Below are 14,384 nucleotides of genomic sequence, written 5' to 3' on the forward strand. Positions count from 1 at the left end.
CATGCAGTCTTAACAGTAGAGTCATGCCCTTCTGATGATTTGGAGCTTATTGTTTACCTACTACTGATGAGCCAAGTAGTTTGCCCCTCTTATTTTTGTTACAATTGTACCCCGCGCTTTCCCACTCATGGCAGGCTCAATGCGGCTTACATGGGGCAATGGAGGATTAAGTGACTTGCCCAGAATCACAAGGAGCTGCCTGTGCCTGAAGTGGGAATCTAACTCAGTTCCCCAGGACCAAAGTCCACCACCCTAACCACTAGGCCACTCTTTTGGCAAGTCTCATGAAGAAAGCTGAGGAAAAGTATAAAAGCTTCAACTCAGAAACATAGAAAGTGATAGAGAAGCTGCCCTGCAGAACTCCCACTAAAGACTAATGCTAACTGTCTCTTGAACTGGAAGAGCTCCAGCATAAAGGATTTGTTTAACTATGTAGTGTGCCTGCCTGGCCCTGCTTGAATGCAAAGAAAAACAGGATCTCAATCCAGTCCTCAGGGCTCACCCCCTACCTGAGAATATCCTTATGAGAAATGCATGCAAATTTCTCATTTTTGTACATAGATAGGATCTTGAAGACTAGGTAGAGAAGTACTACTCTACTCAAGAAGACTCATGCAAAGTTATTTTAAAAAAAGTCATAAGGAGAGGCACTTTATTACAGTAGTGCATCTCAAGGCAGAGTAGCAAGAGATGCAGAATAAGTTACAGTACTGTTTTTTTTACACTTTAGTGCTAAAATTACAAAATAAAAGGGGAGCATGATATTAACATTAGAATACAGCAAGAACATGAAGACAAGCAACCAAAAATAGGGAATGTACAAGAATGTTCCAGTTTTCTAATAAGGATGTATATTCATTACAATATACTGTAATACTGCCAACACACCTATATAAGATTCCAAATATGCATGAAAAAAAGAGTCCTGTGTTGATGCTGTACCCGAGCATGTAGAAGTGATTTTACTTGACATAGGAGCCACACTACATCTTCCTTATACATTCAGTTGAAAGTACATGAAAGTAAACCAGCAAACCCAGACTTTTTAACCATGTTATGGTTTAATAAATTTCAATTAAGGTTTAACCATAATGCAAATAGCAGATGGAATCATTTTTCAGTGCTAGATTTTTCTAGTATAAAGACTATAGGATAAATTTAAAGCATGCAAAAGCTTTCAAAGAACAAAGTTAAGCAGGTCATCTAACAAAGCAACTTATTTTAATGGAAGACTCATTAATTCATTACATGCACAAACTAAAGCTAGGCTTGTTTTCTACTATACACTCTGCCTTAATGAGCCTAGTAATTTACCACCCCTAACTAGTAAAGGCTATACAGATGAAAAATGAAATACTGGAAAAATGGTTCACTTTCCCAAACTACAGATGTTTCAATCATTTATTAAAGTGCCATGTTTATATATTATATACAAACTTAAAATACTAAAAAGAGTAAACCTAACACCTGGTAACAGGCAGTGAGGCAATAAAGCTGACCCTGCAGACAATTCTCTTAAGCAGTCCCACAGCAATCTAACTTCCTTAAGACTGCACCCATTTCCTAGACATGAACCTGTGCAACAAGAGTCATTCTCCTTTGTGGCTTGATAACCCAAAGTCAGATTTTACTCTATGAAAAACCCTTAAACAACTGCAGCAAAAACGTCTACAAATGGGTTAACTAGTCTTTCAGAAGAGCACCAGTGACACAGTAAGGCAGTTTCTGAAAACTGCAAAACTTTAGCTGCATGCAAGATGCCAAAAAGGTTTAGATGAGATTTATGGTGACCAAGATGACAATACTGTATTCTCCATTTTAGAAGTCAGCATCTAGGGTAAATGCATTCTCTGTTGGCTTGGACATCACTCCCATTCTCTGGTACTCGCCTACTCTCTTCTCAAAAAAGTTAGTTTTTCCTTCTAGCGAGATATTCTCCATAAAGTCAAATGGATTCTCAGACCTGAAAATCTGAGAGAGAAAGATTAAGAGCAAGTTAGAAAGTGCATGTTACGTGACAAAAGGGGCACTATTTCCCTTCAAGCGGGTGAAATTCAAAATAGGACAAAGTGGCCTCATTTACTCAGCCACACTGATTTTGCAGCAATTGCAAAGCTTCTGCATCAACTCTTGGGAGGTGTTTCCAGCATTCTGTCTTGCAGTTAATGACAGGAAAGCAGTTACTCTGCCATGATACACCTAGTTATACTTCATATGACATTAACAGCAGTTAAACTTAAAATTGTGAGTCCACTAGGAATAGAACAATTCTGCACATAATGTAAAATGCTTTACTTGTACCACAGAAAATGTGGTATATCAAATCCATGACCCTTTACCCACTTAAGTTGATATGCAGTCATGACCTCTTAATTGTAAGGCATACACTTCTGCATTAGATGTTTTAGCATTTGATAGTTTCCATGTTAACACCATGGAGCCTATGCTACTAAGTTAATACAGTACAATAGCAATACTCGGGTTATTTAAACAGCTAAACAGGCCTCAATTGTAAAAGTGTTTGAATTGGTATCAAAACTTAAATTTCAAACAATCCTCTGTGCTGAATTGTAGCAAAGATTCATCCATACAAATATATTAAGTGCTTCCTAGTGTCAGGCTTGCAATAATTAGTGTGCAAAAAATGCATAGAGGTCTTACCTTGCCAAAGCCCAGCTCTAGCATCAGTCTATCTGCTACAAACTCAATGTACTGTTTCATTAAAGTGCAATTCATTCCAATCAGATTTACAGGCAGTGCTTCTGTCAGGAACTCCTGCAAAATGTCAACCAATTGTTCTAAGCAACATGTGCACACCAGCATATATTCAACTGATTTTGATCTTTATATTCCAAATAAATTTACATTTTACTGACTCGTGTTCCTCTCCCTGTTACACCCCACCCCCCAAAAGTAAAATATGGGACAGTTACCTGTTCAATCCTGACAGCATCGATTATTAGTTCCCTCACCCTTTCCTCTGATGGTTTATGTACCAGGTGTTTGAACATGAGGCAGGCAAAGTCACAATGTAAACCCTGAAATGTTGAATCATGCACAACACACAAGGATCAAAAACCATGGACTAAACCATGATAAGCTTCACAAATCGTGCTATAATGTAATATATACATTTGCTAATTGGCAAGCAGTTTCACCTATTATACATGCAATCCCTTTTTCTGTTGTCTTATGTGTTACAGCACTGAGTTAAATCAGTATCCAAATGCTTTATTGAATTTGAAATTTGAAGATGGCATACAGGTGAGCATATACAACTCTCACTTATTAACATGTACTTATTACTGCAGTCACTGAATTTACTGAAGGAGCCAAGGGTCTGTCTTGCCATCAGACTAGGGTGATTATGAAAACTCGCTGAAGGACCAACACCAGAAGTTCTCCAAATATGCTGGTCAAACAAAAGGCATACAAAAATAGATGCTGGGTGAAAAAAAAAAGCCACCAGGCCATAAAACCTGCAAATCATGAAAACTATATTTTTGGACACTTCTGTAATACTTCAGGAAGTGTTGCAATACTGTGACAGACTGAAGGTCCATCAAGCCCAGTATCCTGTTTCAAACAGTGGCCAATACAGGTCACAAGTACCTGGTGAACCTTTTAGGAAGTTATCTAGACCTCCTTTAAACCCTGTTAAGCTAACTGCTTTTAACCATATTCTCTGGCAACAAATTGATTTTAATTACACCTTAAGAAATATTTTCCCCATTTTAAAAAATTACCATTTTGTAGCTTTCTGCCCCCCAGTCCTAGTATTTTTTTCTCTCCAAGAAGAGTAAACAAGCAATTCACATCTACATGTTCCACTCCACTCATTTTACATACGTCTCTCCCCCTCATCCATCTTCTCCAAGCTGAAGAGCACTAGGCACTTCAGGAGGATCGTTTGTCACCCTTCTCTGTACCTTTTCTAATTCCACAATATATATTTTTTTTGAGATGGTGATCAGAATTGCACACAGTATAAGGTGTGGTCGTACCATGGAGCAATACAAAGGCATTATAAACATCCTCATTTTTGTTTACCATTGCTTTACTAATACCACCTAACATTCTATTTACTTTGTTTCAACATCTTGTCAACGATAACACCTAGATTGGGAGTCACCAATCAGGAAGACAATGGAACCTTGCATCATGTAGCTATAGTTCAGGTTCCTCTTTCCCACATGCATCACTTTGAACTTGCTCAGATGAAACATTATCTGCCTTTCGGATGCCAGTCTCCCAGTCCCGTAGGTTTTACACAAACTGCACATAATACTCCTAACTCCAGGGACCCAAAGATTAATTCAGTGAGCAGCTTTTTCAGATTGAATGCACAGAAATGGTGCATCTTCATTGCTAATGCATACAGTCCCAAATTTAACAGGTCAGTGGCATTTCCTCTCCACAAACCTCAGGGGTTAGTAAACCACACAAGTGGCCTGTTGCTTCCTTTCCCCGAATGCCTGCCTTTAATGACTAGGACTCCAGAGGTACTATAACCTCCATGTGCTTTAAGTTTGTGGCAAGCCAGGATCACTACACTCCCACAATCCACCCCAGTTCTTAACCCAGTTATCTGTGCAAGCACTACCAGTGCTCAGATTATATGCATGCTATAGGACATATCTGATCAGCTGTCATCCTACTGCAGCTTCAGAAGCTAGGCTAAAGGCCAGTAGTATACATCACAGTATCAAAGCTACTGTCTGGCATTGTGAGGTTGAAGCTAAGCAAAATCCTTCAGAAAATAGGAGGATCCAACTGAAAATAGGAAACTACATAAGGAATGGCAAGTCAAATGCAAAGAGTCAATAAGGAAGGCAAAGAGTTTGAAAAAAAAATGCACTGGAGGCAAAATGCATAGTAACATTAGAAGCAAGAAGCCGGTAAAAGAAATCAGTTGAACCACTAGACAAGTGGTAAAAGGGGCACTCAGGAAAGACAAGCATATAGCGGAGAACTTCAGCAAGTTTTCACAGACAGATGTTAAGATACCAGTGCCAGAAGTGATATTAAATGCTGATGAGTCAAACTGAAAAATCTGTTAAGCCTGGAAGATAATGGAGCAATCTGACAAACTGAAGACTAGCAACTTACCTGGACCGGGTGGTATACATCAGAGTACCGACAGAATTGAAAAATGAATTTGCAGAGCTATTGTTTATAATATGTAGTTTGTGGTGGGTTTTTTTTGTAAAGATAAAAAAGCAGTTTTAAGAATAAGTAATTATGTAGAAAACAGCTCTAAAATTTCAGTCTACAATTATGCAGAAGAACCAATTCAAAAGAGAAGAAAACGATAAATTGACATGAGATCTAGAGTAGCAGAAAAAAACCTCGAATCCTGAATATATTTTTTAAATTTGCTGTTGAAATTGGGGGTATTATCCGTACAAATGTTTAGTTCAGCGGAGATACATACATATAGCAAGTATTCTCCGAGAACAGCAGGCTGAATGTTCAGCTCCAGACTGTCCCGTTGAGCGTGTTCGCTTCTTGAGACTGAGAATTTACAGGCGGCTGGGCGATGTTCGGGCCCAAGGCACTGAATACACCACGCGTGTGGATCAGAACAAGAGATTGCCCAGTTGCAGCAACCGCACTTCTTGAAGCCACTGGGAATCATCAATGTCATGGACGGAAAAATAGCGGCGGCAAAGTCAGTCATCGATGGTGCCAAAAATAAAGGCACAAAAAATGAAAAAACCCGAACGGGCAGCCTAAGACGGGTGCAACGGTGGCGAACGAAACAGCCAGCCCAAAGTCTAAGGAAACAATTTTAAAACAACAACCTCAATGGAGCCAAAGAAAAAGAAAGAGAGAAGAAAAAAAAACGCGAAAATTGCAACAATAAAAAAAAAACAAAGGCTTCTCAGGACGCGCTGAGAGGGACCAAAACAGTCTCTCAATCGCGGACAAAAAGAAACTGGTGTCCCCGCGCAATGGGCAGGAAGATGGCTGCGTATGCGTGGTGCGCGTGACCGAAGGCTCTAGCAAACTTTTGTTGCTAGGATTTCTGGACCTCAGGGCTGCTGTGGACGTCACCCATCAGTGAGAACAAGCAGTCTGCTTGTCCTCAGAGAATTATAGATATCCCTGGTAGTCTAAACATTTGCACGGATAACGCAAAGAGGATGCCCCCAGAAATTAAAGTTTTTACTGTTACTATCCTTGGATACACCTGGAAGTTACTGATTTTAGCAATACAATTTGTCCTTTGTGCAAAAGGCATCCCGAGGAGCCACTCAATCAGGATCCAAAACACATGTAATCAGAAGAGTAGCCACCACAGGGTCCGAATCTGATCTTTGAAGAAAGTAAAATCTGAACTATCCAACTCAAGGGATAGGGCCTGCTCTGCACCCACGGTACCCTCTTTGCCTGTGGGAGATATGCCCTAGGAACTGAATCAGCAGGCACTTAATACTCTTTTTATACATATCCAAAGCTGAACCTGTGGGACTCTAGGTAAGATTTAAGTTCAATTCCTGTTTGAATTATCCAATATCTCCAGTCTACAATTAACAGAAATATTCTTAAAGTGTCCATTTGCTGAACTTACTGGAGATTGTTCAAGTCAGATATACGTTGCTTTAAATCCCCTACGTCAGCTTGAATCAGATCCTGCTGTGATACAATCTTATCCTTTGCCTGTCCCAAATGAGTGTTCCAAGCTCTGAATGCCATCCCATAAAGATTCTAATGTAAAAGTAGGAGCTCTTGTCTCCTAGTCAGCACTGAGAAGATACTGCTCCTGCTGCACTGTCATCCCCCACAGCTTGAGGCAGCAGGATCCCCCCGCCAACAAGATCTCCTTTCCTACAGTCGCACCTGCAACTAAGGGTTGCACCAAGGCTGCCCCTCCTAACTCTCTCCAGCGAGCTGGGGTTCCTAGATCCCTTGTGGCACAGGTGGGGCAACTGCAAATCTGAGAGAAACTCCCAGCCCAGGGAGTCAGCAACCTTCCTTCAGCTGCCAAACTCTCCAGCAAGCCCAGAGTAAACACTACCTTGACTCGACAGAGAACTGTATCTATCAGGCCAGAACGCAACAGTGTCAAGGATACCTATGACAACCGCTGCACTCCCCTTCCTCTTATCCATAAGTGTTAAATATTACAAGGAATATTTTAGTGGGTAATCACGACATCTCAAAGCTCCACACAGCATGTCAGCCACCTTGGAACTCCTCCCTGGTAGACAATTATAAACACCACAATAGACTATATACAAGCATCAAGAAAGCCACCATAGATTTAGTCAAGGGAATTCTCACCATCTACTACATTTCTTTGAAAGGATGAACATGTGGATAAAAGCAAGCCGTTCGATGTGTATCTGGATTTTCAAAAAAGCATTTGACAAATCCTCATGAAAGACTCCTGAGGAAATTAGAAAGTCATGGCATTGGAGGCAATGTCCTATTGTGGAGTAAAGACTGGGTAAAAAGGTAAAATTATGTATCATACCTGATAATTTTCTTTCCATTAATCATAGCCGATCAATCCATAGACTGGTGGGTTGTGTCCATCTACCAGCAGGTGGAGATAGAGAGCAATCCTTTTGCCTCCCTATATGTGGTCATGTGCTGCCGGAAACTCTTCAGTATGTCGATATCAAAGCTCCATCCGCAGGACTCAGCACTTAGAGAATTACACCCACAAAAGGGACACTCTGCCCAGCTCACCACCGCCGAAACGGGGGAGGGGAATCAACCCAGCTCATCCCCGCGGAGCGGGGGAGGGACACCACACCCGCCGATGCGGGGGGGGGGGATCTGGCTTATCCTGCAACCGCAACCGCGGGAGGAGCTGACTGACCCTAACACCGCCGAAGTGGGAGGGGTACAAAGCTGCCCTACAGCCGCACGAAGCGGGAGGGAGCGCCACCAGAATTTAGGTCTCAATCCAGCCCCGTAAAACGGAGGGGAGAGGAATGCAGCAGCTCACTGTAACACAAAATCGTCTCAACTCCTAAAGAATCCAATTGAAAAAAACTTGAACACGAAGTCCTCCTGAACAGGAACTGAAGACTAAACTTGAACCTGAAATGCAACCAGAATATAAACAGTACAGATATCTGGGAGGGGCTATGATTGATCGGCTATGATTAATGGAAAGAAAATTATCAGGTATGATACATAATTTTACCTTCCATATCATGCCAATCAATCCATAGACTGGTGGGATGTACCGAAGCAGTACTCACCCAGGGTGGGACATAGAAATCCCTGACCGCAACACTGAAGCTCCAAACCGGGCCTCCGCCCGAGCAGCCACAGTGAAGCGGTAATGTCTGGAGAAGGTATGAGCCAATGCCCAAGTTGCCGCCCTACAAATCTCTTCCAAGGAGACGGACCTGGCCTCTGCCATCGAGGCTGCCTGTGCTCTAGTGGAGTGAGCCTTCAGCTGGATAGGCAGCACCTTCCCCGCGGCCACATAAGCCGCTACAATGGTTTCCTTGACCCATCGTGCCACTGTAGGCTTGGCAGCCTGCAGACCCTTACGAGGACCTGCGAACAGCACAAACAGATAATCCGACTTCCGGAATCATTGGTCACTTCCAAGTATCTGATGATGACTCGTCTCACATCTAGATATTTGAGAGCAGAGTACTCCTCTGGGTAGTCCTCCCTACGAAAGGAGGGTAGACAGAGCTGCTGATTCACATGGAAGCGAGAAACAATCTTGGGCAGGAAGGAAGGCACTGTGCGAATAGACACTCCTGCCTCAGGAACTGCAGAAAGGGCTCCCGACATGATAGCGCCTGGAGCTCGGAAACTCTTCTGGCTGAAGTGATAGCCACCAAAAAGACTGCTTTCAACGTCAGGTCTTTCAGAGATGCCCTCGACAAGGGTTCACAAGGCGGCTTCTGCAAGGCTCTTAGCATCAGATTGAGATTCCACGCAGGTACCACTGAGTGCAGAGGAGGGAGCAGGTGATTAACTCCCTTTAGAAAGCGTACCACCTCTGGCTGCGAGGCCAGGGAAGCACCCTTCAGGTGACCCCTGAAGCAAGAGCCGCTACCTGGACCTTAAGGGAACTGAGCGACAGGCCTTTTTCCAGACCTTCTTGCAGGAATGCCAATACTGAAGAAATTGGAGCAGTGAAGGGAGAAAGTGAGCCTGCCTCACACCACGATGCAAAGGTATGCCAAACCCTGGCATAAGCAGTAGAAGTAGAGCGCTTCCTCGCTCTCAGCATAGTGGCGGTGACCTTGTCTGAGAAGCCCTTCTTCCTCAGACACTGCCACTCAATAGCCAGGCTGAAAGACCAAAGGGGGAGGGATCCTCCATTACCATGGGACCCTGATGCAACAGGCCCCGCTCCGCTGGCAGCTGCAGAGGGCCGTCCACTGAGAGCCTGATCAAGTCCGCATACCAGGGGTGTCTGGGCCAATCCGGACTCACCAGGATTATCTGGCCCGGATGCTTCGCCACCCGGCCTAGCACCCTGCCCAACATGGGCCAAGGTGGAAACACAGAGAAGCTCCTGTGTCGGCCACTGTTGGAGAAGAGCATCTACTCCCAGAGATCGAGGGTCCCGTCCTCTGCTGAAAAAGCGCGGCACTTGGCAATTGGCTGATGACGCCATCAGATCTAGGCTCGGCTGGCCCCAGCGCTTCGTGATGTCCAAGAAGGCCTGAACAGTATTCATGACTCCCGCAATGTGGGCCGCCGACAGCTGTTCCAGGTTTGCTTCCGCCCACAGGCATAGCTTCATGGCCTCCTTGGCTAGAGGGGCGCTCATGGTACCTCCCTGGCGATTGACATAGGCCACAGCCGTGGCATTGTCCGACCGGACCCGTACTGGCTTCAGCGCCAGGACCGGGAGAAACTCCAAAGGCGCCAACCGAATGGCTGAGTTCCAGGAGGTTGATAGACCACTTTGCCTCTGCAGGGGACCAGAGCCTCTGCGCTGTCCTTCCCAAGTAGTGGGCTCCCCAGCCCGTCAAAGAGGCGTCCGCCGTGACGACAACCCACTCCGGGGTCATAAGATGCATTCCTGCGGACAGCTTGTCTGGCCTCAGCCACCAGCTCAGCGCCTTGCGCATCGCTAGGTCCAAGGGAAGGCGCACAGCGTAATCCTCCGAAGCTGGAGTCCATCGCTGCAGCAGAGAGCTATATAGGTCTCATATGGGGCCTGGCCCAGGGCACTACTTCCATCATGGCCGTCAGAGCCCAACAGCTGCACATAGTCCCAAGCCCGAAGAGGAGAGGCTACTAGGAACTTGTCCACCTGAGCCTGAAGCTTGACAATCCGATTGTCTGGCTGGAACACTCTGCCCACTTGGGAGTCGAATCGAACTCCCAGATACTCCAGGGACTGAGTCTGGCGCAGCTGGCTTTTCTCCCAGTTGATGATCCACCCCAGGGAGCTCAAAAGAGCAATCACCCGGTCTGAAGCTCTGCTGCACTCTGCATAAGAGGGGGCTCGGATCAACCAGTCGTCCAGATAAGTATGGACTTGTACTCCTTTCTTGCGAAGGAAGGCCGCGATGACCACCATTACTTTGGAGAAGGTTCGCGGAGCAGTAGCCAACCCGAACGGGAGGGCTCTGAACTGGAAGTGTCGGCTCAGAACTGCAAAACGCAGAAAGCGTTGAGGAGGCCAGATGGGAATATGCAAGTAAGCTTCCTTGATGTCCAAGGATGCCAGGAACTCCCCTGCCTGCACTGCCGCTATAACAGCGGAGAGTCTCCTTCCGGAAGTGCCGCACTTACAAGGCCCGATTGACCCCTTTGAGGTCGAGGATAGGCCAGATAGAACCTCCTTTCTTTGGTACCTCAAAGTAAATGAAGAAACGTCCCTTGCCAAGCTGATATTCTGGCACCGGAATGACCGCCCCCAGGCGGATCAGATTGTCCAAAGTCTGCTGCACTGCCACAGCTTTGACCGGAGACTTGCAGGGAGAGTGCACAAACCAGTCTCTTAAGGGTTGGCAGAACTCTAGCTTGTAGCCGTCTGATGACTTCCAGCACCCAAGCGACTGAAGTTACCCTGGTCCACTTGCCCAGAAACGAGGATAGGCGTCCTCCAATCTGCTCTGGGCCATGGACCAGCGCCCCGTCATTGGGTACGAAACCCTGGGGGAGGACCAGAGCAGGCACCTCCGGGATGGCGGTCTCTGCGAAAGGAATGCTGCTTGGGGGAGAAGTTCCTTATGAAGGAAAAGGGGGCAGAGGAGCCCGACTTGCCCGGGCGATACCGACGGGCTTCCTGAAACCGTCCTTTGGAGGAACCGGGGTGGGCACCACTGGCCCAAGCCCTGACCTCCGGTAACCTCTTGCCCTTAGACGTGCCGAGATCGGTCACAATCTTGTCCAGCTCGACCCCAAAGAGCAGCTTGCCTTTAAAAGGCAACTTAGCCAGGTGAGACTTAGAGGTGTGGTCAACAGAACAATGCTTTAGCCAAAGCCCTCAAGGAAGGATCCGAGGGGGAAGCCTGCTGCACCAGCGTCAGGCACGCCCTGGCCACATAGGAGCCGCAAATTGAGGCCTGCAAACAAAGCAGCCGCCTCGAAGGACGACTAGAGCCGCCTCCAATCTCCTGTCTTGGGCGTCCTTTAGGGCCGTGCCACCTTCCACCGGCAACGCCGTGTTCTTAGTCACCGCAGTGATTAAAGAATCCACGGTAGGCCCAAGAAAGGACTCCCGTTCACCTTCAGGCAGAGGATAGAGGCGGGACAAAGCCCTAGCCACTTTAAGGCTCGCTTCTGGGAAATCCCAATGAGCCAAAATCAAGGTGTGCATGGCTTCATGCACGTGGAAGGTTCTAGGCAGGCGCTTCGTCCTCAGCATAATGGCAGAGCCAACAGAGGCTGAAGGAGAGACGTCCTCCAGAGAGGAAATCTTCAAAATGCTCATGGCCTGCACAAATAGGTTGGGCAAATCCTCTGAGCGAAAGATCCGTGCTGCAGAGGGGTCATCCTGTCCAGCCGAGCGGGAATCCGTCTCCTCCAAGGAATCTCCAAAGGACCGTTGGGAGAACTCAGATACGCTGCCCTCATCTACATCAGAGGAGACAGAGTCCTCTAGGGCCTGGAAGTCCACCCGAGGGCGTTTGCTTCCGGAGGCCTCAACCCCTTGATCAGAGGGGGGAGCCAGGGCAGCGTTTAGCATAAGAAAAGCCTGATGCAGTAGCAAAATGAATTCAGGGGAGAACCCCCTAGACTGTGCACTTCTGCCGCCTGGGCCACGGCCCTAGACGCACCCTCAACCGGCGCTCGCAAGAGCGCGGGGGGGGGGGGGGGAAGAACATGCTGCGCATCCAAAATGGCATCTGCCGCGAAACTCCGAGAAGGAGCCGCGCGGAAAGAACGGCACTTAACTTTCACTGCTTTCTTGCCGTCGCCCGAATCAAGGGCGACCATAGCATTAACGTCTCCCACCTCGAGGGCGGCCCAAGAAGAAGCCGTCTAAGCAGAGTGGCCGGCCAAAATGGGGGGGGGGGGGGGGGGGGGGGGGGGGGAGCAGCGGGGGATGGGCGCTTATGGTGGGAAAAAACCGCCGCGCCGGAGGAAGAACCGGGACACTGAAACCCCCCACATCCCTGCTAGACGCACACACACGGTCCGGGGAGCGAATCATCGCACCCTTGCCCTCCGACGCCATAAGCCACGTGGAGACCGAACGGGGAACCCCCTGCCCGCTATAAAAGGTAAAATTATCTGCTTCTCGCTCCGAGCTGTAACAAACTGGTGTCCCAGTGAGCAGCTGCTATAAACGCTGATATAAACGTTGAAATAAACGCACTTAAAGGACGTTCAAATTTTTTTTTTTTTTTTTTTAAACGGAGCCAGCGGGAGGGGGGAGAAAAGGAGGGACCTGGCACCACCAGGTTTGCACTTGCTCAAGAAAAGCCCTCAACCCCAGGTACTCAACAAAACCTAAGAATTAGGCTTGGAGACCTAGCCAGAGCTGCTGCTGTGTGTGACCACCACCTGCTGAGAGAGAACATACTGAGGAGTTTCCAGCAGCACATGACCACATATAGGGAGGCAAAAGGATTGCTCTCTTATCTCCACCTGCTGGTAGATAGACACAACCCACCAGTCTATGGATTGATCGGCATGATACGGGAAAAAAAAAATTGTCAGCCTTCTCAATGGAGAAGGGTAGATAGTGGGGTTCCCCAGGGGTCTGTGCTGGGACTCCTGGCTTAACATTCACAAAATGATCTATAGAGGGGACTAACTAGTGAGGTAATTCAATTTGCTGAAGACAAAGTTATGCAAAGTTGTTAAATCATAAGGATTGTGAAAAATTACAAAAGGACCTTGAGACTGGGCATCCAAATGGCAGATCTTTAATGTGAGCAGAGCAAGAGTTATATGCATGCGGGAAAGAGTAATCTAAACTATAGCTACGTGATGCAAGGTTCCACATTAGGAATCACTGTCCAGGAACAGATCTAGGTACCATTGTTGATATGTTGACTCTTTGCTCAGTGTGCAGTGGTAGCTAAGAAAGCGAACAATGTTAGGAAAGGAATGGGGAAAAAATATGAGACTGTTATACCTTTGTATCGCTCCATGGTACAACCACATCATGAAGTGTGCAATTCTGGTCAATGCATCTCAAAAAGATGCAGCAGAATTAGAAAAGGTACAGAGAAGGATGATAAAATAAAGGGGATGGGATGACTTCCCTATGAAAAGGCTAAAGCAGCTAGGGCTCTTCAGCTTGAAGAGACACAGGGAGATACAGTAGAAATCTATATAATATTGAGTAGAATAGGTAGATGTGAAATCTAAAAATACTAGGGAGCAGGCAATGAAGCTACTAAGTAGTAAATTTAAAACAAACTGGAGAAAATTGTCTTCACTCAGTGTGTAATTGAACTCAAATTTGTTGCCAGAGAATAGTAAAAGCAGTTACCTTAGCAGGGTTTAAAAATGTTTAGATAACATCCTAAAAGGAAAGTCTATAAGCTGTTAAAAGATGACTCATTTCTACGTTAAGCAGCATAAAATCCATTTTACTGTTCTAAATCACCAGACTGACAAATGGGTGGTGAAATCAAGTTACTATTTTGCCAGGTACTTGTGACCTCAATTGGCTACTGTTGGAAACAAGATACTGGGGCTTAATGAACTTCAGTCTGTCCCAGTACAGCAATGCTGCCACTTCAACTAGAGTATGATCAACTCTCCACAGATTGGTGTTGCTCCAATGTTGTCTGCCAAGGTCTAAGGAAGTTTATCTTAAGGAGGGGAGTAAGGTAGAGAGACGGAGGGGATGTCACCGGCACATATACCAGTTAGTGTCAGCTCTGTTTCAGCATATCTGGATATAAAAAAAAGCAGCCCCCACTTGATGACAGTGAGATGCTAGAGATATAGCAATGGTGACAAAAGACATGCAGTATTCA

At 46.2% G+C, this 14,384-nt stretch overlaps 1 protein-coding gene across 1 annotated transcript in view; it reads right to left on the minus strand.

The window, feature by feature from the left end:
• Positions 1–1,039: 1,039 nt before the first annotated feature.
• The window catches only part of RRM2 (ribonucleotide reductase regulatory subunit M2), a 36,845-nt gene continuing 23,500 nt past the window's right edge, over positions 1,040–14,384 (minus strand). The window contains 3 exon segments of the mRNA XM_030198872.1: positions 1,040–1,971; positions 2,662–2,775; positions 2,934–3,038. Of these exon segments, the coding sequence (XP_030054732.1) occupies positions 1,819–1,971; positions 2,662–2,775; positions 2,934–3,038 (372 nt within the window). The 3' untranslated portion in view covers positions 1,040–1,818.

The sequence above is a fragment of the Microcaecilia unicolor genome, chromosome 3 (assembly GCF_901765095.1).
Source record: "Microcaecilia unicolor chromosome 3, aMicUni1.1, whole genome shotgun sequence".
Taxonomy (NCBI): Eukaryota; Metazoa; Chordata; class Amphibia; order Gymnophiona; family Siphonopidae; genus Microcaecilia; species Microcaecilia unicolor.